This window comes from Bufo bufo, chromosome 2 (genome assembly GCF_905171765.1).
Source record: "Bufo bufo chromosome 2, aBufBuf1.1, whole genome shotgun sequence".
Classification (NCBI taxonomy): Eukaryota; Metazoa; Chordata; class Amphibia; order Anura; family Bufonidae; genus Bufo; species Bufo bufo.
The window spans coordinates 216,197,936-216,223,773 of NC_053390.1; the positions used below are offsets into that span (position 1 = coordinate 216,197,936).

General features: G+C 44.3%; 1 protein-coding gene across 2 annotated transcripts in view; it reads left to right on the plus strand.

Annotated features, from left to right (window-relative positions):
- The window catches only part of OGFOD2 (2-oxoglutarate and iron dependent oxygenase domain containing 2), a 59,501-nt gene extending 37,511 nt beyond the window's left edge, over positions 1 to 21,990 (plus strand). Inside the window, exons 2-8 of one of the 2 annotated variants that reach the window (XM_040416181.1) lie at positions 125 to 267; positions 13,869 to 13,925; positions 15,336 to 15,446; positions 16,540 to 16,639; positions 16,936 to 17,060; positions 19,484 to 19,741; positions 21,596 to 21,990. In XM_040416181.1, the coding sequence (XP_040272115.1) occupies positions 139 to 267; positions 13,869 to 13,925; positions 15,336 to 15,446; positions 16,540 to 16,639; positions 16,936 to 17,060; positions 19,484 to 19,741; positions 21,596 to 21,871 (1,056 nt within the window). In that variant the 5' untranslated portion in view covers positions 125 to 138 and the 3' untranslated portion in view covers positions 21,872 to 21,990. The remainder of the gene's footprint in view (positions 1 to 124; positions 268 to 13,868; positions 13,926 to 15,335; positions 15,447 to 16,539; positions 16,640 to 16,935; positions 17,061 to 19,483; positions 19,742 to 21,595) is intronic. The other variant, XM_040416182.1, reaches the window with a different exon arrangement.
- The last annotated feature ends 3,848 nt before the right edge of the window (positions 21,991 to 25,838 follow it).

A 25,838-nucleotide genomic window follows, 5' to 3' on the forward strand; every position in this document is an offset into this window, starting at 1 on the left:
TCCTTCACAAGCTCCTGCAGTCTGGGTTTATAAGCACTTCCCACACTTGACCATGTGACCATGAAGGAGCATGTGACCAGTGACGTCACAGACCTCGTTCTAACAACTCCACTCTAGCATCTACCATAGTTGTGTGTCATGTCGGGCGGAGGCGCTGCGCCATCTTATTCCTGCGCCTGTTTCTTCACTGATAACATCTTCATAGAGGAATACCAGCTTCATGTCAGGTTTACAGACGTGCAGCAGTTCACCAGGGACTATCAGGAGGTAGTAGTCCTCTGCTCTTCCTTTCTCATAGATGCACTGTGTGGACAGGACCCACCATTCCATCTCTCTACTTATTATTGTGGGGATCTTAGGTTTTAGGAGCCCAGAAGTCATAATTGGCTGTTCTATGGCCAGTTGTGTGTAAAAGCCTCATTCAGACGATTGTAACGTGGACGCATTTTAGTATAATACAGTCTCAAATCCTGGGAGGGGGAGGGCTAATAATACAAACCCAGGGGACCATAGGGGGGTCTATAATGCTGCATTAAATGGATCCAGCAGAGAAGAGCCTGCCAGAGTTCAACCCCCGGACTCCATTGACTATAACCAGCACAAGTTCTTGTTTTCGGCTGGACAAAAACAAAACAAAAAAACATTGCATGGGCGATATACACGATATGCAATATAAACAATATAAATTTGGACAACGATAGAGATTTAGTTTATATTGCGGTAGAACATGGTATGCGCTGCTCTAGGCACGCACCATGTTCTCCTGAGCCAACACAGTGGAGAAGAAGGGAGTCCCTCCATCCCCACTGTGTGCGGCTCCCGCTGACCACCAATGAGAACAGAGTAGGAGGAGTAGGGACTATGGCCACTTCGCCACCAATGAGAACAGAGAGGTCCTGAGGGGTTAATTGCGGTGGATCACGGTGTGCAGTAATAGAGGCCAGGTATGGGATATGGCCGGCACATACAGGCTAGGTTTGTATTCAGGCATATTAACTATATTGATTGGTGGCGCAGTGGCCACAGCCCCTCCCTTCTACTCCCCCTCTTCTAAGTATTATATTAATTGTGGGCCCCCCCTCCACACGATTAAATCATTGGTGGCAGTGGCTCCAGGGTGGCAGCTTCTGATCGGAGCCCCAGCAGTGTAATTGCGGGGCTCCGATCGGTTACCATGGCAGCCAGGACGCTACTGAAGCCCTGGCTGCCATAGTCAGCTCCCTGCTGCTGTGTGCACTATGCACAGGGCAGCAGGGACAGTGTGAGATCCTATTCACCCTGATAGAGCTCTATCAGGGTGACTAGGACAAGGGTTCTAGCCCCTAAGGAGGCTAATAGTTATTAAATAAAAAGCTTAAAAAAAAATATATATATGAAGTTTAACCCCCCCGAAATATAGAATATATCGCGATATATATCGCACATGCTTAAAATGATATCACAATATAGATTTTAGGCCATATCGCCCACCCCTACATGCAACTGTTTTTGTCTGACCGTAAGATAGCAATTCGCCGGAAAGCTGCCGGATCCTCCCGGGTCTCATTATAGTCAATAGGGTCCAGCTAGGCCAGATTCATTTAGCGCAATTGTGAACGTACCCTAAAAATCGTTTCCATACAGCCGAATGGGGTTGTTTCTGAAGTATGTACTTGGATTTGTGCAACAAATCTGTCGAGTGTGAATTTGTCTTTTACAGGTAAGGCTCTGTTCACACTCTGTTATGGGCAACAATCAGCACATAGGCACAAAAACATAAAGCCTGACACAGGCTGCTGTGCTCCAGTTTGGGCAGGCAGGTGTATAGGGGTTTATCAATCGAGGAGATATTAAACTCATCACATGGTCTGTCACATGATCCATCACCATGGTAAAAGATCATGTGATGGACCATGTGATGAGCGCAGTGATGTCATCAAAGGTCCTATTCCTCAAAGAAGAAGACAGAAGAGATGCCGGCTGCGCGAACAAGTGGATTAAGGTGAGTTAAATTATTTTTTATTTTCAACCCCTCCAGCCCTATTGTACTATGCATTCTGTATTCAGAATGCTATTATTTTCCCTTATAACCATGTTATAAGGGGAAATAATACAATCTACACAACCTTGAACCCAAACCTGAACTTCTGTGAAGAAGTTTGGGTCTGGGTACCACATTCAGTTTTTTATCACGCGCGTGCAAAACGCATTGCACCTGCGCGATATAAACTGAACAACGGAACGCAATCACAGTCAAAACTGACGCAATTGGGTACCTACTTTGCCGCAACGCATCCGGACCTTATCCGGACACACTCGTGTGAAAGAGGCCTAACATTTATTTTCATATACACTCACCTAAAGAATTATTAGGAACACCTGTTCTATTTCTCATTAATGCAATTATCTAGTCAACCAATCACATGGTGTCACGAGGGTGTCAAGAGCCACGTCTGACTCCGTTATACCCGGGGTCAGGAAGTCGCAGCGGGTGGCTGCGCGCTCTATGTCTAAAGATAGTGCTGTTTCTTAATGGTAGCTTTCTGGGTTTGCCTTGCAATCCTTTTTGGCTCACTCAGGGATCCGTAGCTTCTCCTCCTCAGCTGTTTCTTGTCCAGCAATCCCAACCTCCTTATATTCCCATCTCCCACTTCTCTGGTTGCCAGATATAGAGCTTCCTGCCTGGACTTCTATACTGACCCACTGGAGCTGTGTAGCTGTGATTCCTGGTTGTTGTTCCAGAGCGTTACCCTCCGGATCCCTGTTGGGCCTTGGTGGTCTGCTGTTGTCGCCCACCTGGGATTATATGTTTGTCTGTATTGTCTGTCATCTCCTTGGGGTTTTCCTTTAGTATTAGTGGTGCGGACTAGTGTTCCCACCGCCCTATTCACTACCTAGGGCTCATCTCAGGGAAAGCCAGGGTTTAGGCACGTGATCGGCGTACGGGTGAGAAACCCGTCTAGGGACGTCAGGGCAGTCAGGTGCCAGCCTCAAGGTGAGTTAGGGGTCACCACCTTACCCTCTCCCTTGGACAGGGCCTTCCCATTTCCCTCCCTTTGCGTCACGTATGTGATCGGCACGCCGGTCATGACATTATATCTGGCCTTTATTTTGCGTAGGTAGAAAGAAAAAAATAAAGAAAAAATAAAATAAATTTCTTTCTGCCTATCTAGAATCCAGTATGGATCGTATTGCTGCTTTGACAAAGCAACTTCAAGGCCTCTCTTTGGAGGTGGCAGGATTGAAGGCGTCAGTCCTCCAGCAACAGCAGCAATTGCAACAGACCGCAAGCCCAGCGGTTGCTATAGGTAACCAGGTTGCTGCGGAACCCAAGGTTGTTCTTCCTGACAGATTTTCTGGGGGAAGGGACAAATTTGTGACGTTCCGTGAGGCCTGTAAGTTATATTTTAAGCTGCGCCCTTACTCCTCTGGTAATGAAGAACAGCGGGTGGGGATTGCTATTTCCCTGCTTCAGGGGGACCCGCAATCCTGGGCGTTCTCTTTACCCACTGATTCCCAGGCTCTCCGGTCAGTGGATGAATTTTTTGGGGCCTTGGGTCTAATATATGATGACCCTGATCGAGTCGCCCTGGCTGAGTCGAAATTACGGAGACTCCTACAGGGAGAGAGGCCAGCAGAGGAGTATTGCTCAGAGTTTCGTAGGTGGGCTACGGATACCCAGTGGAACGACCCGGCTCTCAGGAGTCAGTTCTGCTCTGGGTTATCCGAAAGGGTTAAGGATGCGCTTGCGCTGTATGAGACCCCCTTTTCCCTGGATGCTGTTATGTCCCTTTCTATCAGAATAGATAGACGTCTTAGGGACAGATTGAAAAATCCTGAGCAATTGGTAACCCCTCCCAAGCAGCAGTTAGTCTGTACGGACCTAGACGAGCCTATGCAGCTAGGAGGAACTACTCGTCAGGTCCGTCCTCCTGAGGCTCGCTGTAGGCGTGGGGTTTGTTTTTTCTGTGGGGGGTCATTTCATTAATGTCTGTCCTTCCTTTCTCAAAAACAAAAGACCGTCAGAACTACTAACCCCAGGCTGTGTGGAGGATGTCAGCCGGGGGGTATACGTTTCCTCCATACGAACATCTCAATTTGTGTTGCCAGCGGTTGTTGTTTTTGGTGTTAAGACGGAGACTAATTCTTTCTTTCTAGACAGTGGAGCAGGGGTAAATTTGATAGATGCCCATTTTGCCCGCACTATGGGTTTGTCTCTCTGTACGCTACAGAGACCTATTCCCATATTCGCTATTGCTTATGCTCCTCTGTCTCAGAGAAACTTCACTCACATTGTCCATAACTTACACCTTCGGGTAGGGGACCACCATAACGAGTGTCTATCATGTTATGTTCTGGAGGGCCTTCCCACTCCTGTGGTATTGGGTCTTCCCTGGTTGGTAGGTAGCGCACAATCCAGTGGTGCATTTTCCTCTCTAAAAGAGAGGTTTACCTCGGCACCTGTACTAATCCAACCGGATGTCTCCCAGCCTTTTATTGTTGAAGTAGATGCGTCAGAGGTGGGAGTGGGGGCTGTACTGTCTCAGGGTCCGTCTCCTGGCAAATGGCATCCTTGCGCTTTCTTTTCTAAAAAACTATCTGCAGCAGAGAAGAACTATGATATTGGCAATAGGGAACTATTAGCTATTAAACTAGCGTTTGAAGAATGGCGTCACTTTTTAGAGGGGGCAATCCACCCCGTCACGGTGATTACGGACCACAAAAACCTTCTGTACCTCGAATCAGCTAAGCGTCTCACCCCTAGACAAGCTAGGTGGTCGATATTTTTTACCAGGTTTAACTTTTTCATCACCTATCGTCCTGGGGCAAAAAATACCAAGGCAGATGCATTATCTCGTAGTTTCCCTGGAGGGGGTAATGTGGGTGATCCGGTACCCATTTTACAAAGAGGAGTGGTTGTCTCGGCTGTACACTCTGTTCTGGAGGGGAAGGTGTTAGAGGCCCAGGGGGACGCCCCGGTCTCTTGCCCCTCAGAGAAATTGTTTGTACCGTTAAACCTGCGTCTCAAATTATTAAAGGAACATCATAATTCGGCACTTGCTGGGCACCTGGGTAGTAAAGCAACCTTGGAGCTATTGTCTCGTCGTTTTTGGTGGCCAAGGTTGCGTCAGGATGTAATGGATTTTGTGTCTACTTGTGCACGCGCGAAAATATCTCATACACGTCCCACAGGGTCTTTATTGCCACTTGTCATTCCCAATAGGCCATGGACACATCTGTCAATGGATTTCATCACTGACTTACCTTTGTCTGCGGTAAAACAGTTATCTTGGTAGTAGTAGACAGGTTTAGCAAAATGGTACACTTTCTTGCGTTACCCGCACTACCTAATGCTAAGACTCTTGCTCAGGTATTCATCAGTGAAATCATGAAGCTTCACGGGGTCCCTTCCGATGTTGTTTCGGATCGGGGAACCCAGTTTATTTCTAAGTTTTGGAAAGCTTTTTGTTCCCGTTTGGGGGTACACTTGTCCTTTTCCTCAGCTTTCCATCCTCAGTCGAATGGACAGACTGAGCGTACCAACCAAAACCTTGAGACATATTTAAGGTGTTTTGTGTCTGAAAACCAAGAGGTGTGGTCATCATATTTACTGTTAGCCGAGTTTGCTATAAATAATCGCCGTCAGGAATCCACTGGCAAGTCACCATTTCTTGGTGCATATGGTTTTCATCCACAATTCTGTACTTTCAAAGAGGGGGGGTCTTCTGGGGTTCCCGAAGAGGAACGGTTTTCGTCATCTCTTTCATCTGTATGGCAGAAGGTGCAAGCTAACTTGAAAAATATGGGAGGTAACCCGCGCAATATAAACTGAACAACGGAACGCAATCACAGTCAAAACTGATGCAATTGGGTACGTACTTTGCCGCAACGCATCCGGACCTTATCCGGACACGCTCGTGTGAAAGAGGCCTAACATTTATTTTCATATACACTCACCTAAAGAATTATTAGGAACACCTGTTCTATTTCTCATTAATGCAATTATCTAGTCAACCAATCACATGGTGTCACGAGGGTGTCAAGAGCCACGTCTGACTCCGTTATACCCGGGGTCAGGAAGTCGCAGCGGGTGGCTGCGCGCTCTATGTGTAAAGATAGTGCTGTTTCTTAATGGTAGCTTTCTGGGTTTGCCTTGCAATCCTTTTTGGCTCACTCAGGGATCCGTAGCTTCTCCTCAGCTGTTTCTTGTCCAGCAATCCCAACCTCCTTATATTCCCATCTCCCACTTCTCTGGTTGCCAGATATAGAGCTTCCTGCCTGGACTTCTATACTGACCCACTGGAGCTGTGTAGCTGTGTTCCCTGGTTGTTGTTCCAGAGTGTTACCCTCCGGATCCCTGTTGGGCTTTTGTTGTCGCCCACCTGGGATTATGTGTTTGTCTGTATTGTCTGTCCTCTCCTTGGTGTTTTCCTTTAGTATTAGTGGTGCGGACTAGTGTTCCCACCGCCCTATTCACTACCTAGGGCTCATCTCAGGGAAAGCCAGGGTTTAGGCACGTGATCGACGTACGGGTGAGAAACCCGTCTAGGGACGTCAGGGCAGTCAGGTGCCAGCCTCAAGGTGAGTTAGGGGTCACCACCTTTCCCTCTCCCTTGGACAGGGCCTTCCCATTTCCCTCCCTTTGCGTCACGTATGTGATCGGCACGCCGGTCATGACACATGGCAGTTGCTTCAATGCATTTACGGGGGTGGTCCTGGTCAAGACAATCTCCTGAACTCCAAACTGAATGTCAGAATGGGAAAGAAAGGTGATTTAAGCAATTTTGAGCGTGTCATGGTTGTTGGTGCCAGACGGGCCGGTCTGAGTATTTCACAATCTGCTCAGTTACTGGGATTTTCACGCACAACCATTTCTAGGGTTTACAAAGAATGGTGTGAAAAGGGAAAAACATCCTGTATGCGGCAGTCCTGTGGGCGAAAATGCCTTGTGGATGCTAGAGGTCAGAGGAGAATGGGCCGACTGATTCAAGCTGATAGAAGAGCAACGTTGACTAAAATAACCACTCGTTACAACCGAGGTATGCAGCAAAGCATGCACTCGCACAACCTTGAGGCGGATGGGCTACAACAGCAGAAGACCCCACCGGGTACCACTCATCTCTACTACATATAGGAAAAAGAGGCTACAATTTGCATGAGCTCACCAAAATTGGACTGTTGAAGACTGGAAAAATGTTGCCTGGTCTGATGAGTCTCGATTTCTGTTGAGACAATCAAATGGTAGAGTCCGAATTTGGCGTAAACAGAATGAGAACATGTATCCATCCTCTGATGGCTACTTCCAGCAGGATAATGCACCATGTCACAAAGCTCGAATCATTTCAAATTGGTTTCTTGAACATGACAATAAGTTCACTGTACTAAAATGGCCCCCACAGTCACCAGATCTCAACCCAATAGAGCATCTTTGGGATGTGGTGAAACGGGAGCTTCGTGCCCTGGATGTGCATCCCTCAAATCTCCATCAACTGCAAGATGCTATCCTATCAATATGGGCCAACATTTCCAAAGAATGCTATCAGCACCTTGTTGAATCAATGCCACGTAGAATTAAGGCAGTTCTGAAGGCAAAAGGGGTCCAACACCGTATTAGTATGGTGTTCCTAATAATTCTTTAGGTGAGTGTATGTTGCAATAATACGTCATTGGAAATGCACTGGTCACTGCATAGTAATACGTTCTGTGGGATAACCCCTTTAACTGTTGATCCCGTATGTATAAGGTAGAGCGTAAAGTTACTGGCCCTGATTTATCGTACCTTCACTCCAGAATTCTGGCATCCAAAAATTGCAAAATAGGGCTTTTGTGACTTTTTTTGCACTCGCTTGCGCACAATTTATGCGATTGCGCAAAAATTTGCGAATCTTTACACTCACTTGAGCAAAAATTTGCGACTTTTTACACTCACTTGCGCAAAATTTTGCATTTCTACACCACTCTCTACAGTTTTGTAATATGGGTGGGAAAGTGGGTGTGGTTAGCTATGTTAATGAGTTTCACTCCTGATTTATCATTGCGACTTTTTTTAAAAGTCGCTAAAAAGTTGCAATCTCACTCCAGGAGGAGGGTAGAGTAGGAATAGTGGAGTAGCTTCTCTAGACAGAAGTGTTAGGTTTAAGGATAAGCTAAATTTATCAAACAACATGTGACATTTGATAAATGTGGCACAAAGTTCTCTAACACAGACTGAAGCAAAACTGACTTCAAATATTCTCCTAATGATAAATTCCCCCCATATAGTCTGAATATGGCTGCTGCTTGCCACTCCAGCTTGGGTCTCATGCCCATGGCCATGTCTGTGTTTCATAGTAACATAGTACATAAGGCTGAAAAAAGACATCTGTCCATCCAGTTCGGCCTGTCATCCTGCAAGTTGATCCAGAGGAAGGCAAAAAACTCCTGTGAGGTAGAAGCCAATTTCCCCCACTTTAGGGGAATAAAAAATTCCTTCCCGACTCCAATCAGAATATCTCCCTGGATCAACGACCTCTCTCTAGTAGCTATAGCCTGTAATATTATTACACTCCAGAAATACATCCAGGCCCCTCTTGAACTCTTTTAGGGAACTTACCATCACCACCTCCTCAGGCAGAGAGTTCCATAGTCTCACTGCTCTTACCGTAAAGAATCCTCTTCTATGTTTGTGTACAAACCTTCTTTCCTCGAGGTGCAGAGGATGTCCCCTTGTCACAGTCCTGGGGATAAATAGATGATGGGAGAGATCTCTGTACTGACCCCTGATATATTTATACATAGTTATGAGATCTCCCCCTCAGTCCTCTTTTTTATAAAGTGAATAAGGCTACTTTTACACTTGCGGCAGAGTGATCCGGCAAGCAGTTCTGTCGCCGGCAAAACGTATGTGAACTGATGGCATGTGTAAGGGCTCTTTCACACCTGCGTTCTTTTCTTCCGGCATAGAGTTCCTTAGTCGGGGCTCTATGCCGGAAGAATCCTGATCAGTTTTATCCTAATGCATTCTGAATGGAGAGAAATCCGTTCAGGATGCATCAGGATGTCTTCAGTTCCGGAACGGAACGTTTTTTGGCCGGAGAAAATACCGCAGCATGCTGCGCTTTTTGCTCCGGCCAAAAATCCTGAACACTTGCCGCAAGGCCGGATCCGGAATTAATGCCCATTGAAAGGCATTGATCCGGATCCGGCCTTAAGCTAAACGTCGTTTCGGCGCATTGCCGGACCCGACATTTAGCTTTTTCTGAATGGTTAACATGGCTGCCGGGACGCTAAAGTCCTGGCAGCCATGGTAAAGTGTAGCGGGGGAGCAGCATACTTACCGTCCGTGCGGCTCCCGGGGCGCTCCAGAGTGTCGTCAGGGCGCCCCAAGCGCATGGATCACGTGATCGCATGGATCACATCATCCATGCGCATGGGGCGCTCTGACGTCATTCTGGAGCGCCCCGGGAGCCGCACGGACTGTAAGTATACCGCTCCCCGCTCCTACTATGGCAACCAGGACATTAATAGCGTCCTGGCTGCCATAGTAACAATGAACGCAATTTGAAGACGGCTCCGTCTTCAAATGCTTTCAGTACACTTGCGTTTTTCCGGATCCGGCGTGTAATTCCGGCAAGTGGAGTACACGCCGGATCCGGACAACGCAAGTGTGAAAGAGGCCTAAGACTGATCAGGATCCTGATCAGTCTTAAAAATGCCTGAAATCATTGAAATGCCGGATCCGTCGTTCCGGTGTCATCCGGCAAAACGGATCCGGCATTTATTCTTTTCACCTTTTTTTTGGTCTGCACATGCGTAGACCGGAAGGACAGATCCGGCATGTCTTCAGTTTTTTTTGCCGGAGATAAAACCGTAGCATGCTACGGTTTTCTCTTCTGCCCGATCAGTCAAAATGACTGACCTGAAGACGTCCTGATGCATCCTGAATGGATTAATGTCCATTCAGAATGCATGGGGATAAAACTAATCAGTTCTTTTCCGGCATTGAGCCTTTTTGACAGAACTCGGTGCCGGAAAAGAAAAACGCAAGTATGAAAGTACCCTAACCCTAATTTATATAATCTTTCAGGATACTGTAGTCCCCCCATTCCAGTTATTACTTTAGTTGCCCTCCTCTGAACCCTCTCCAGCTCTGCTACAGTTGCAAGAAAAAGTATGTGAACCCTTTGGAATGATATGGATTTCTGCACAAATTGGTCATAAAATGTGATCTGATCTTCATCTAAGTCACAACAATAGACAATCACAGTCTGCTTAAACTAATAACACACAAAGAATTAAATGTTACCATGTTTTTATTGAACACACCATGTAAACATTCACAGTGCAGGTGGAAAAAGTATGTGAACCCTTGGATTTAATAACTGGTTGAACCTCCTTTGGCAGCAATAACCAAACGTTTCCTGTAGTTGCAGATCAGACGTGCACAACGGGCAGAAGTAATTCTTGACCATTCCTCTTTACAGAACTGTTTCAGTTCAGTAATATTCTTGGGATGTCTGGTGTGAATCACTTTCTTGAGGTCATGCCACAGCATCTCAATCGGGTTGAGGTCAGGACTCTGACTGGGCCACTCCAGAAGGCGTATTTTCTTCTGTTTAAGCCATTCTGTTGTTAATTTACTTCTATGCTTTGGGTCGTTGTCCTGTTGCAACACCCATCTTCTGTTGAGCTTCAGCTGGTGGACAGATGGCCTTAAGTTCTCCTGCAAAATGTCTTGATAAACTTGGGAATTCATTTTTCCTACGATGATAGTAATTCGTCCAGGGCCTGACGCAGCAAAGCAGCCCCAAACCATGATGCCCCCACCACCATACTTCATAGTTGGGATGAGGTTTTGATGTTGGTGTGCTGTGCCTCTTTTTCTTCATACATAGTGTTGTATGTTTCTTCCAAACAACTCAACTTTGGTTTCATCTGTCCACAGAATATTTTGCCAGTACTGCTGTGGAACATCCAGGTGCTCTTGTGCAAACTGTAAACGTGCAGCAATGTTTTTTTGGACAGCAGTGGCTTCCTCTGTGGTATCCTCCCATGAAATCTATTCTTGTTTAGAGTTTTACGTATCGTAGATTCACTAACAGGGATGTTAGCATATGCCAGAGACTTTTGTAAGTCTTTAGCTGACACTCTAGGATTCTTCTTCACCTCATTGAGCAATCTGCGCTGTTCTCTTGCAGTCATCTTTACAGGATGGCCACTCCTAGGGAGAGTAGCAGCAGTGCTGAACCTTCTCCATTTATAGACAATTTGTCTTACCGTGGACTGATGAACAGCAAGGCTTTTGGAGATACTTTTATAACCCTTTCCAGCTTTATGCAAGTCAACAATTCTTAATCGTAGGTCTTCTGAGAGCTCTTTTGTGCGAGGCATCATTCACATCAGGCAATGCTTCCTGTGAAAAGCAAACCTAGAACTGGTGTGTGTTTTTAATAGGGCAGGGCAGCTGTAACCAACACCTCCAATCTCATCTCATTGATTGGACTCCAGTTGGCTGACACCTCACTCCAATTAGCTCTTGGAGATGTCATTATTCTAGGGGTTCACATACTTTTTCCACCTGTACTGTGAATGTTTACATGGTGTGCTCAATAAAAAAACATGGTAACATTTAATTATTTGTGTGTTATTCGTTTAAGCAGACTGTGATTGTCTATTGTTGTGACTTAGATGAAGAGCAGATCACATTTTATGACCAATTTGTGCAGAAATTCATATCATTCCAAAGGCTTCACATACTTTTTCTTGCAACTGTATGTCTGCCTTGTTCTGAGGAGGCCAGAACTGCACACAGTAGTCCATGTGTGGTCTGACTAGTGATTTGTAAAGTGGCAGGACTATGTTCTCATCACGGGCATCTATGCCCCTTTTGGTGCAACCCATTATCTTATTGCCCCTGTCAGCTGCCTGACACTGGTTTCTACAGCTTAGTTTGCTGTTCACTAAAACTCCTAGGTCCTTTTCCATGTCAGTGTTATCCAGTGTTTTACCATTTAGTATGTACGGGTGACTTGCATTATTCCTTCCCATGTGCATAACCTTACATTTCTCAGTGTTAAATCGGTCCACAAACCATGAACCACATTTTTCGAGTTTTCTGCAATACGGACAAGAATAGGACTTGTTCTGTGATTTGTAGAACAAACATTCGGATGTGGACAGCACATGTATGGACCCCATAGCAATGATTGGGTCAGTGTGCAATCCTCAAAAAATGCAGATTGGACTCACAGGACGGGGTCAGGAGATCTACATACACCTGATAAGTGCTGTTTTCAGAGGTGGAAACCCATAGACATGTGTGGCATATCCTATGGAGAGTTTTTCTTTTGTGTTTTATCAGGGTTACATCATGGTTGCAGTAATCTCTCAATTAGTACTCTGAATTGTGCATGACTGAATTGTGCATGACTGAGCCTTTGGCCTCATTTCAGGATTCCCTCAGTTTTCAAGATCTCTGCCTGTTGTCATTCTCTGGCGGAAAAGCCTGCCGGATCTCACTCCAGCAGTGTAAAACTAGCCTTAGGGCTCATTCAGACGGCCGTATACTGTCCGCAAAAATACTGAATGCTATCCGTTTTTTTGCGGATCCGCAAAAAAAATGAAACATGTCCTATACTTGTCCGTGAAAATCAGGACATGGCCCCATTGAAGTCTATGGGTCCACAAAAATACTGAATGCTATCCGTTTTTTTGCAGATCCGTTTTTTTGCAAAAAAACGGATAGCATTCAGTATTTTTGCGGACAGCATACGGCCGTCTGAATGAGCCCTAACACAGCTTGCCGCTGCAGTGTTGACAGTGAGCGGGTAAACAGTGAAAAGAATGCAGAGCTCATAGGAGCGCTGCATTCCCTTCAAACAGCTAATTGGCATGGGTGCTGGGAGTCCGCCGATCTGATATTAACGGACAATCCCTTTATTCATTTCAGCTGCAGGCCAGCCAATTCCTGGGCTTCTCTTTTGTCATCTGAAATGGCTGCACCTCTTCTCAGACTACTTTATGTAAATTATGCTTTTAGTAGTCCAGGAAACTTCCTGCTGCCCTTGGATTGGTCAATCCAAGAGCAGGACTGGACAAGCATTCTTAGAAGAGGGGTGGCCATTTTGGATGACATAATAGGAGCCTAAGAATTGGCAAATCTGCAGCTGAAAATATGAAGAGGAGGGCGCCAGGTCAGTGATCATTCCTAAGTCAATGTGAATTTTATTTCTTGAACCAGAGGGTCACTTTAGGGCCTCATTCAAGGGTTCATTCTTCAATTGAATGGAATTTGGTCCTCCAAATTGTGTAGTAAGCAGGATACATGAAATGAATTAAATACTGCAGCAAACCCTTAAGGCTACTTTAACACTAGCGTTTTTATTTACGATTCCGTTTTGTCCCAATTCATTGTCAAAGGGGACAAAACGTAACTGAACAGAACAGAATGCTCCAAAATGTATTCCGTTCGATTCTCATACCAGAGAGCAAACAGGAACATGCTGCGGTTTTCTTTTTGTCATGGGATGCGGAGCAAGATGGATCCGTTATGACCCACAATGCAAGTCAATGGGGACAGATCCGTTTTCACTGACACAATAGAAAACGGATCCGTCCTCCATTGACTTTCAATGGAGTTCATGACGGATCCGTCTTGACTATGTTACAGATAATACAGCCGGATCCGTTCATAACGGATGCAGGCGGTTTTATTATCAGTAATGAAAGCGCTTTTGCTGAACCCTGCCGGATCTAGGAAAAACGCTAGTGTGAAAGTAGCCTAACACAAAAGTTATCTAAAAGAAAAAGGAACAAAATGTTGGAGCTCATAAGCCAATTTATCATAGAGTTAAGGTGTTGAATGCTTTATTAAATGTGGGTTTAATAATCTGTGTTTATTTGGTTTTTAGGCATTACAAAGCAGAGGATGTCATGGCGCCGAGAAGTTTGCACATTTACTGGAAACGGTATGGCTGAAAGACGGTATACACTTTTTTACTGCTGAAATGATATCTAAACATGCTACTGGTTCTTACAAACTTAAAATAGATTCCCCCTCCCAGAAAATGTAAATAAAGCACATTCAGCGTGTAATCTGATATACAACCAGCTTATACCGTGCTGCTCAAGAACCAGGGTGAAAATGTGAATAAAAACCGTAATTTTCTTTCTTTAAAATCCTCTAGTTGCCTAAAGTCAGCCATACACATGATAAATGGTGGAGGAACCTTCCAAAATCAACTGGATCAGTTGACAATTTACTAATAAAGGGGTTTTCTGGTCCTCCTAGAGTATGTTCACACAACAGGTTTCTGGCTCTGATTCCGTGCCACAAATGCATGCAGATCTTCATTGATTTCAATGAGGAATCTGCATGTGAATTCATATAGAGCTTTTTCTCCCCCGTGGTTTTAAACACTGCATCACAGGAAAAAAAGCAGTGACGTGTCCGTTCTTGACTTGGATTTCACACAGAATTCATGCCCACAATTCCCATAAATTTAATGAGAGGTATGAAACTGCTCCTAAAACCGTGCCTGTGCTTCAGGCGCTGTTTTTGCAAAAGTTTAGGCATTTTTTTGGGGGCGTAATTTGTGTCAAATTCTGTGCTACAAATTCATTGTGTGAACATACTGTAATTTTGATAGCATATCCTCAGGACCCCCCAACCATTTCCGAGCAGCACTTCAGCCGTAGCTCCAGGGCACTGCTTCCTTTCACTTAAAGGATAACTGTCATGTTTTCACTCAAAATTCAATTTTGATATATGTTGTTGCTGCTGTGGTGATAATCCATAATCACTAATCATTGTGTTCACATACCACTTGTTTAAGAAGATTCTGTCCATAGCATCTGCTCCTCACAAGACTTCTTTCTGATTATCTTCTCAAGATGGCCGCCGATGCCCTTATCCTGAGGCTAAGACCTCCCTCCCTAACTACCCAGAAATCATTTGGCTCATCACCGGAACATGCAACCTCCCCCTAACCAATTGGCTTTTTCAGACTTAAACTCTCCCTCTTCCTCCTGAGTAGTTGATCGCAAACATTCTATTGCGAATATCGGCACTATCCCGGTCCGACGGGAGCGCACACGCAGCGTTCGGGACTGCCCACGACTACGTCCTCAGTCTAATGTATATAGAAGATAGGAGACGGAGGACACCTAGCAACGCTGTTTAGCCGCACCACTGAAATGCCTGGGGGAGGAAAGAACATGCTGCAATTACTAGGTAATTCAATACCTATACAAAAGTATTAACTAGAGAACTAAGGTAAACTTAGTCAGACCAATCCAATTACATAAAAAAAAAATATGACAGTTACCCTTTAAGATCCCATTGTTTTTATATTAATTTATATATAACTTTGTTTCAGGTTAAGAAAGAGGTACAGAGACGAATGACATTGGCAGAAGAATCAATTCGAAGAAAGGCAGAAATTTCACTTTATTATAAACCATTACACCCAGAAGTATATGTTCTGCAGGTAATTCTTCAAGCATGTGCATGCAGTGGAAATCTCTTTTCCATGCTTGTAGTTTAGTTCGCACACACTCTTTTCATTTGAGTGGCATCTTGACATCCTAAATGGCCAAAAATAATCTCCTGTAGACTGTGGGAAGGCAAAAAATTGTATTTTTTATACTGATGACTTATTCTCAGGATACACCAACAAAATCTAATTGTCGGGTGATCGATGCATGCATCCAGGCCGATCAGCTTTTCTGCAGTAACACCTGTTGGAGAACTACACAGCTTCGGAGCTGCAGTAACCAACTCCATCCACTCTGGCCTGAGCTCTGTAGTTCTAGCACTGGAGCTACTGCAGAGCAGCTAATCGGTGGGGGTTCGGGGTGTTGGAGCTCTGCCGATCAGATATTACTGGTCTTTCCTGAGGATAGGCCTTTAATATAAGTATCCGGCTACACAAGAACATGTGTCGTGTGACATCAAGTCTTGCAATACAAAAGGGTATGGCTACATGGTGACATGTGTTGCTCGACATTTAATATAATGTATTTCAATGGTGTTGCGACTGTGACGCGACAGTCACAGAAAAAACCTACTTAGATTTTTTTGTGACTTTCGCCTCACAGTCGCAGCATGTCCCACAGCAACACCATTAAAATTCATTACATGAAATGTTGTGCAACACAGGCGTGTAGCCATACCCCTTGATGTCACACGACACATGTCCCCGTGTAGCCGGACCCTTATATTGAAGGCTTATCCTCAAGATAGACCATCGATATCTGATCGGCATAGCTCCAACACTCCAGACCCTAAAAGCACTGGCAAACTCCTTTAAGGAAGAGACAAAGAGGATCTTGGTAAGTTTTTCATATGCCATCTTCACATGTGGCAATTGGGATGATAGCCATACAATGTAAAGTGAGCTGTTAAATCCATACTGAAGGACAACTAAACTCTTTTCTGTTTTTTCCTGATTCCCTATATCTTATTTTGGCAGGATTTCTTGAATATATATAATAAAGAGCTACGTGTTACAGACCTTCTATCAGCCAAATGCATGTCGGTGCTAACAGGATTTCTGTCTAATAATTGTCTTTATTTTTTAGGAGTGTTTTTTAACTGAAGAATTTTTGGAAGCTTTTCGTTTTTGTGAGTCTCCTAATGCAAGTTTGGAAGGTCTCTTAAACCATCTGTATTCAATCCCAGGTAGTGTGCTTTTTGATATGTGTGATGCCAGTTTAAAAAACTTTTGAAGAAAAACATGAAAGCGTGCCTCTACTGAAAAATACAAGCTTTAAAACCCTCTTAGATCCTTTTGAGCAGTATGTCAATGAAAAGTGGGTTTTCTTTGACCCATTCCTGAACCATGACATAATAGTCAGGGTTCTCTGGCATCTTGGAAAATAAAGACCCTATGTTGCGACATTGATGCAAAAATAAATAGGTGTTTAGTTCCATGGAACTGTGGACATTTATATTTATTACCCTTTTTTTGTTTTTAGGTAAAAGGATATATAGTTTCCCTATATTTGTTCCTCAGTTCTGCAGAGACTTTGTGGAAGAACTTGAACACTTTGAGAAATCACACTTGGAAAAGGGACGGCCAAATACAATGAATAACTACGGGGTATTTTACTTTCACTACCACGGTTATGTCAATTATAATTATTTATGTAGTAACAAAAAAAAAAAAGATCAAGAAAAATATGGAATGCTGGTACATACAGACAAAACTTTCTGTTAGGGTTGTTTCGGGTATCGAACTTTCGATACCCAATCAATACATTTATGCCAGTATAGATTCGGTATCAGGATGTTCGTTTTTTCCGTGCTAGACTGCGCTCCTCTTATATGACAATATGCCGTGTGCCACGCTCGGCAGACAGTGGAGAAGGGTGGAGGGAATCTCTCCCTCCTATGACGCGGCCGCTGTGAGAACAATGAAGTAAGCGGGCTCTGAAGCTGCCTGCACCACTTCCACGGTGCGCCAATGAATGTTTGGCTATTAATGAAAGCAGGAGGAGGGGCGGGGGAGGTAATAAAGTTACCGCTGTGCCCGGCTGAGTTAGTGAGCTCAACGAACGGTAGCAGCGGCAAAATCCTCCTCCTGAGTGCACAGTTTACTGTCAGCCCGAGCGCCAGAGTCAGTGCCCTGAACAGCCAGCATAGAAGGTACCCCACACCTGCACAGTGCAAGTCTAGATGATTAGCCTGCCTCAAAATGAAGGCAGGCAAAAAACATTTGTATCAGGCAGCCAGCAAGATTGGGGTTAATGTGACTCATTAACCCCAATCTTGCCACTGCCATGTTTTAAACATGATGGGAGTCACTTATTTTTAATGTCAGGCTGGGCACATTTGGACTGGACCCCATGTGCCTTACATTAATAGTAAGTGACCCCACAAAGTAGTGTACCATCTCACATAATGGGCAACATGGGGTTAAAGTTGGGGTTAAGTTTGTAAAACATAGAATAAATGCTCCAGAATTATTTGCCTAAAGAGGAGTCTCGCAGGAGAGGTGAAGGCTCCTCATTAGCATTGTTACATTGTCAAATTCAATATCGAACTCTGACAATCTGGTGCAGGTTTTTCTGTTTAATTCAATAAATGTTTTACGTTTAAATAATCAAAAGGCTTTTTTTGTGTTTTATTTTATTTTTGCCTGGTATTGAGTATTGCAATACTTTTTTATGGCATTGAAACCAAATCAAAATATTGGTATCGAAACAACCCTACTTTCTGTATTTAGTTTCAGTAGTTTTGTCACATACAGTAATTCTATAGTGTGAATGAGACAATATAGACAGGTAATCTGTAAGCAGTCACTACATGTTCTATTGGTGCAGTGCTCATATGTCAGGTGCAACAGTGGCGCAGATTGGGGAACTAAAAGTGATGGAGAATATCATCCTGGCTTCTTTGTAAAACAGAAATAAAGATAAATGGTCTTATTACACCCACATATTCTGCAGGCGATTGTCAGGAGGGAAGCGTTCCTTCCCAAGAATCACCTGCTCGCTAGCGGAGGAGACCGCTGCTATTACATGCAGCGATCTCCTCCACAGTATGGGGAGGAGCGATTGCTAATTACTAGGGATGAGCGAATCGACTGTGCTCCGTACAGTATTAGATTGTATTGGCTCCGATGAGCCAAAGTTATTACTTTGCGAAGTCTCACGAGACTTTGTGTAATAACTTGGGTAATTAATTATTACTGTAAAAACCTTTGTACCAAACCCTGGTTCGGTTCCAAGTGGTACGCGAGACTTCTCGAAGTTATAACTTTGGCTAATCGGAGTCAATACATTATAATACTGTTTGGAGCTCACAAAAAAAAAGTTTTATGCAAGTCGATTCGCTCATCCCTACTAATGCCATTGCTCCCATATTGAATCACTGCCGACAGCAGAGTACTGATTACACGGCACGATCTGCCGAAACTTTTATTCTGATGAACTGCACAAAACTACGGCCATCTGAAAGCATCCACAATGTAACTCAAGGTTTAAGAAGATACTTTTTGGGGGATGCTTAGATTATCATGCAGGGGACCAAATGAAGAGGACTAAAACTTCTACCATTCAGTCCAGGGTAGAGTTTTGCTATGTCATATCAAAGGTTTTGATTTGTGTGGTCGGAGTGCTGATTTCCCCGCCGATCACTAATATAAGGAGTTAGAAGTGTTCAGCTCAGAGCTGTATTTCCTTGCTGCAGAATACCGAAGTCTATGAGGCCACATTTATTTCCATCTTCACAAGTGAGGAGAGACAGCCCTTTAACTCTTCATATTAGTGATCAGCGGGGGCTAAGTACTCTGACCCCACCAATCAAAACCTTTGATATGTTACTATGAGATACCAAAAGTTTTTATAAAGTGTAGTTACTCTTTAACTATTATTTTTGTGATGGTCATTATTTGAGTTTTTCCACCCTTTTGAAGAAATCGCAGCAAAAAACACAATATGACCACGACGTATAAACATGCATCATAAAAAAAATTGCGGTCGAATGTATACCAGACTTCACCTGTTTTGTTTTTGTGTCTAGGTCCTTCTGAATGAGCTTAGTTTAGATGAGTCCTTTGCTACTCCTCTTCGTGAGAAATATCTGCGTCCCCTTGCCTCTGTTTTATATCCAGACTGGGGTGGGGGCTGCTTGGATAGTCACAAAGCTTTCGTCGTACAGTATTCTGTGGATAAAGACTTGGATTTGAGTTGCCACTATGACAACTCTGAGGTCACTCTGAATGTTTCACTAGGAAAAGAGTTCACTGATGGAAACCTGTATTTTTCTGACATGAGAGAGGTAATTGTACAAGATGTACCATATTTCTCAGACTAGAAGATGCACCTAGGATTTTGATCACACCCCCAATCCTCATCAGACCCTCATTCTTCATAATAACTAAGATCATACCCCAAAAATTAGATCCCCCAGATCCATCAGACCTCAGCTCAGACACCAACCTCCCATAGCCTTAGATCAGACACCCCCAGCCTCTATCAGAGCCATCATCAGCCTCTGATTAGACCCCTGTCAGACGTAAAAAAAACAGAAAACTCCACTGGGACTCACCGCTTCCTGGTCGTCTTCCGCCCCACACTGCACTCTGATCTGACATCGCACAGTGTCAGGTGATGCTGCATGATTATGTGCACTACATCCTGACGCTGTACTCAGTCAGGACACAGTGCAGAGTGGGGCCCAGAAGAAGACCCTGGAGGGTGAGTAGATCCAGTGTAGCGCTTCCTTCACCGCTCCCCGTGCCTCCTGTATACTAATGACTGCTTCCATAATTGAAGTAGCCATTAGTATTCAGACTATAAGACTCACTTCCATTTTCCCTCACTTTTGGGGGGGAAAGGTGCGTCTTATAGTCTGAAAAATACGATATATTTGACTTAGGGTCCATTCACACGTCCGTGTGTGTTTTGCGGATCCGCAAAACACGGACATCGGCGATGTACGTTTCGCATTTTGCGGACCGCACATCGCCGGCACTTAATAGAAAATGCCTAATCTTGTCCGTAATTGCGGACAAGAATAGGACATGTTCTATATTTTTTGGGATCGGAATTGCGGATCCGCAATTCCGGATCCGGGCAGCACGTCATGCTGCCCCATAGAAATGAATGGGTCCGCAATTCTGTTCCGCAAAATGCGGAACGAAATTGCGGACGTGTGAATGGACCCTAACGCATACTATATAGAGGAAATAAAATGAAATTAAAGGGGTTGTCTCACTTCAGTAAGTGGCATTTATCATGTAGAGAAACTTAATACAAGGCATTTACTAATATATTGCTATTATCCATATTGCTTCCTTTGCTGTCTGGATTAATTTTTCCATCACATTATACACTGCTCGTTTCCATGGTTACAGACCACCCTGCAATCCATCAGTGGTGGTTGTGCTTGCACACTGTAGGAAAAAACTGTAGCTTTATATGCGCTCCCATGATCACGGCCATCAGAGAGACTGATGCTTTTTCCTATACCATGACCACTGGATTGCAGGGTGGTCTGTAACCATGGAAACTAACAGTGTATAATGTGATGGAAAAATGAATCCAGCCAAAGAAGCAATATTGATAATCACAATACATTAGTAAGTGCCTTGTATTAACTTTCTCTACATGATAAATGCCACTTACTGAAGTGAGACAACCCCTTTTAAGGTGCATTAACCCCTTCGTGGCCCTACAACCCCACAGATAATGCCATTAATCCCCTCACCATCCAAAACTACCATGAATTTCCTTGTTTAGGGAGCTTTATCAGTGTGATTACACCAAATTACTGGCGTATCTGAATTTAAGAATGGCGTTTAACATGCATGTCAATGTCATATTTTTCACTTTTGCACATTTTCGGTTATATCCGAAAGGCCTGCTTTCAAATTGCACACCATGCATATATCTCTCTGGGACAATAGAGACCAAAATAGCCTAAGGTATTATCACTCAACTAGCTCATTAATTCCTAGGAATCGCATCATTAAAATGGACATTTATGAAATTAATTATTAAGTGGCACCTAAAACCCTGAGCATTATAGACAAGAGTGTTCCTAACAGCACTATTGAGGGTGACACCGAATGAGGACCATCCTCTATAAGTGCAGAATTTTCTGATATGGTCTCTATCTACCGTATTACAGGTGCCATCCAATGAGAGAAGATATACTGAGGTTGAACATACCATTGGCCATGGAATACTTCACCGAGGTCAGCAAGTTCATGGAGCGCTTCCCATTACTTCTGGGGAAAGATGGAATCTTATAATATGGATGAGAGCATCATCCATACGCAATAAACTGTGTCCCATGTGTAACAAGGAACCCCAACTGGTAGAGGCAGTGGGAGAAGGAGATGGGTTTACAATGATAAAAAAGGAAGACGGAGGAGAAACTGTGGATGTTTGCACTGTAATCTAAACATGTAGAAAAAGTAAAAATATTAATGTAACATTTTAATTTTACATTTACATCTTAAAATAATCTAAATGCACTTTTTAAAAACAAATTAATAAAGAGGAGGTCCACCTTTGAAACATTTATATTGTTCCGATTTGTTTAAAATAAATTCATGTAATTTGCACATAGTTTATGTGCTCTTCAGGCTGTGACGGGCAAGTAGTGACCTAGGGTGAAGCCTGGGCTCTCTTGTTTTTTATTGTGACCAACCACCAGGCGGGTAAGATGACTTGTCATCATATCTACAGGCAGTAGGGATTTGTGGGGCTTGACTATAGAAGAATTAATGCCACACAATAAGCTTTTATACTTTCGCAATTTGGAGCCATAGACATTATTTTCTAATTTCTCTTTAACCATTTGTGGCCCACTGGACAACTTCAAGCATCAGGTGGGTGTTAACATGTAACCCTGTGTGGTCTGTCTGGGCCATATGGAGCCTGGTGTGCCTGCTCTCATGTAACCACTGCCCCCAACAGCTCATAACAGCTAGGTCAGAACACCCTAGATGGCAGACAATTCATCAAAACGACCATCGTGCTTCCCTCAGTCCAGTGATGCAACCCTTCTCCCAAAGTCTGTCAACTGGGCAAAATGTCTTCTAGTGTGTTGTAGGGGCATATGTCTAGGAGTCAGCTATCTCTCACCAGGTGCGTGCGTTCTTTTCGCAGTAAAAACATCAGCTCGAGATGTTCTTTAAACGTCAAGGTAAAATGTTAAATACAGGACACAAGGATTTTTTGGGGTACTGGAATTTTTATTAATTAGGTGGCATATTTAGTGGTTTTGTTGTTTCTTTAAAAACACAGCATTCCAAACCTTTTGGTGATTTTCCTGGCATCTTTTTATTAGGGAAAAAAAAAAAAAATGTGGCCCACACAAGAACTGCATCACGCAAGTGGTTTCTACGTTTTATTAGAGATAAAAAAAAAAAAACGTGCAGGGGCCCTAAGAGCTATAGGTAAGTGTAGGACGTGTGGGCTGACGGCAGTACAGCACATACAGAGAAGCCGCCACCCCGCCCAACGATAGTAATAGTTAACGGAAGCACGGGCTGCTGGCATCATTTAGCATTTAGTGAAGGTCAAGCCGCCAAGCCGCCAGCCCGCCCAAGGTGCCGCGATGTATGCACGGGCTGGAGGCTTCACTGAAGGCTAACTTCTGATGCCAGCCCGCGCTAACTCCCGGCTGCCCGCCCACAGTTTTATGGCAGCTCAGTGGCCTTCAGTGAGAGCTCCTCTGCTGCTGCAGCCTGCATGTTTGGGGTCACTTTTCGTTTATAAGACGCATTGACTTTTTCCCTCCACTTTGGAGGGAAAAAAGTGCGTCTTATAAAGTGAAAAATACAGTAAATTAAATAGGCTATACCTAGCATTCTGAACCTCATCTGTTCCAGAGCTGGCACTGGAGCGCAGTAGGTTCATAATAGGGAGTATAACATTCTTTTATCATTTTAATACCTTCCCCCCCCTTTTACAATGATTCTTTCTTAACTATTTGCAATGTTACTTAAATGGGTTCTCTGGGCTTTTTAAAAAAAACTGTAGTTTCTTCTGCCCTGTAGAAGAATGATAGTTTGCTTAAAATGTACATGTCCATCGCACCATGCAGCTGAACACATCCAGTGGGGACCCGAGTGGAAGAGCCCGCAGAATGTGTGAGTGCAGCAGAGACGGCAGAGTGAGGGACAGGTAAGTATTAACCAAACTATCTATCTTCTACAGGGCAGAAGAAAGGACAGTTTTTGTATAAAGCCCGGAAAACCCCTTTAAAGTGGTATTCTGCTTATAACACATTATCAGGGATAAACACTAGATCAGTGGGGGTTCAGCCACTGAAACCCCAGTCATCACAAGAACATGGTTCCCATGAATGGAGAAGCTGGTCAAGTACGCACCATGCCGCAGCATCCATTCTCTATGGGATTGCTGAACATAGCGGAGATCAGCACTGGGCTATTTTCTGCAGTCCCATACAGAATAAATTATGCAGCACATGCTCGACCAGCAGCTCTATTTAGCAGTACTGGACCCTCTGCTTCTGATTAGTGGGGTTCCAGTGGTCAGATCTCCACCAAACTAACATGTTGATAAGGGGTAACTTGTGTCCCATGATTTTCTTACTGTAGATACCACAGCAACAAAACTGGTTCAAAAAGTTGCACTCGACACCTCTAGTCTGACGAGGCTGAAGTTGGTTTCTTTTTCGGGCCTCTGATTTCACACTGCCAACATACAGAGGGTAATGCATTTGATTAATTTAACCCCTTAAAAACACCACTTATTCAAATCAGTGAAAAGGGTCCAGAACCTTTCGGCCCAGGCTGAACTCAACTGTATCAGATGCTAGGCTACACCCTCTTAGTTGGCAGTGCAAGATCACTGACCCAAAATCATTTAAAAGGGTTTTACAAGATTTTTTTAAACTGATGATAATAATAATAATCTTTATATAGCGCTAACATATTCAGCAGCGCTTTAAAATTCAAGGGGTTCTGGATAGGTCATCAGTATCTGATTGGTGGTGGTCTGATATCCGGTCTGATCAGCTGTTTGGGAAGGCATCAGCACTTCTGTGAGCACTGCGCCGTACATTGTATAGCGGCTATGCTTATAGCTTAGCTGCTCCTAGGCCACAAGACCGATGAATGTGTTATCACTGGCCTAGTAAAAGCGGAGAGAAGGCCACGGAGCTCACAGGAGCACTGCTGCCTTCTTGAACAGCTGATCGGCAGGGGTACTGGGTGTCAGACCCCCACCAATCAGATACCATTTTTTTTTTTAATCTCGGAAAACCCCTTTAATTCCTTAAATCACACTTTTGTGTGCCCACTTTTATGGCTACTTTATGCCTGTCATTTGTATTTTAAAGGGAACCTGTCACCGAGAATTTGTGTATAATGCTGAGGACATGGGTTGCTACATGGCCGCTAGCACATCCGCAATACCCAGTCCCCATAGCTCTGTGTGCTTTTATTGTGTAAAAAAACCTGATTTGATACATATGTAAATTAACCTGAGATGTGTCCTGTACGTGAGATGAGTCAATAAAAGCACACAGAGCTAGGGACTGGGTATTGCGGATGTGCTAGCGGCCATCTAGCAACCCATGTGCTCAACTCTATACACAAAATCCCGGTGACAGGTTCCCTTTAATGCCTCTTTCAATTGATTTACTTTAAAGACAGCTGACTGCAACTTTTTCTATTACTTGGGATAACATACCTCCCAACTGTCTTGGATCCAGCAGGACAGTCCCGGATTTCAGTGGCTGTCCCGATACGGGGGAGGTATGTCCCGCTCTCTGGCACCTGTCCGTGCTTCCATAGGAGGCAGAGACAGCTGCCTGTAATGATGTCCCTGCTCCATCATTCTTTCTCCCTGTCTGTGCTCCACACTGCTGATCTAGGCAGGGCCGGCTGGGAGCTCCGTGTATCCTCTGCTGCTGCTGGGGAACGAGGTGAGGGCACAATCCTGGGCATATTACTGTGAGGTGGCACAATCCTGGGCATATTACTGCAAGGGTCACAATCCTGGGTATATTACTACGAGGGTGCACATATCTGGGAATATTACTGTGAGGGGGCACATATCTGGGCATATTACTGTGAGGGGGCACATATCTGGGCATAACTACTGTGTGGGGGCACATATCTGAGCGTCACTACTGTGAAGGGGGCACATATGTGGGCATAACTACTGTGAGGGGGCACATATCTGGGCATAATCTGAAGGGCGCACAATGCTGGCATAACTACTGTGTGGTGGCATAAAGAGGGAATAATTACTGTACTATGTGGGGGCATTTAGGGGACTGGGTGGAATTAGGCGTGGCCTAGTGCGGAAAAAATTTGCTGCAGCGCACGTTGTGTGCCGCACATAGTGCCCCTCTTCCTTATTTACAAAAGTTGGGAGGTATGGGATAAAGT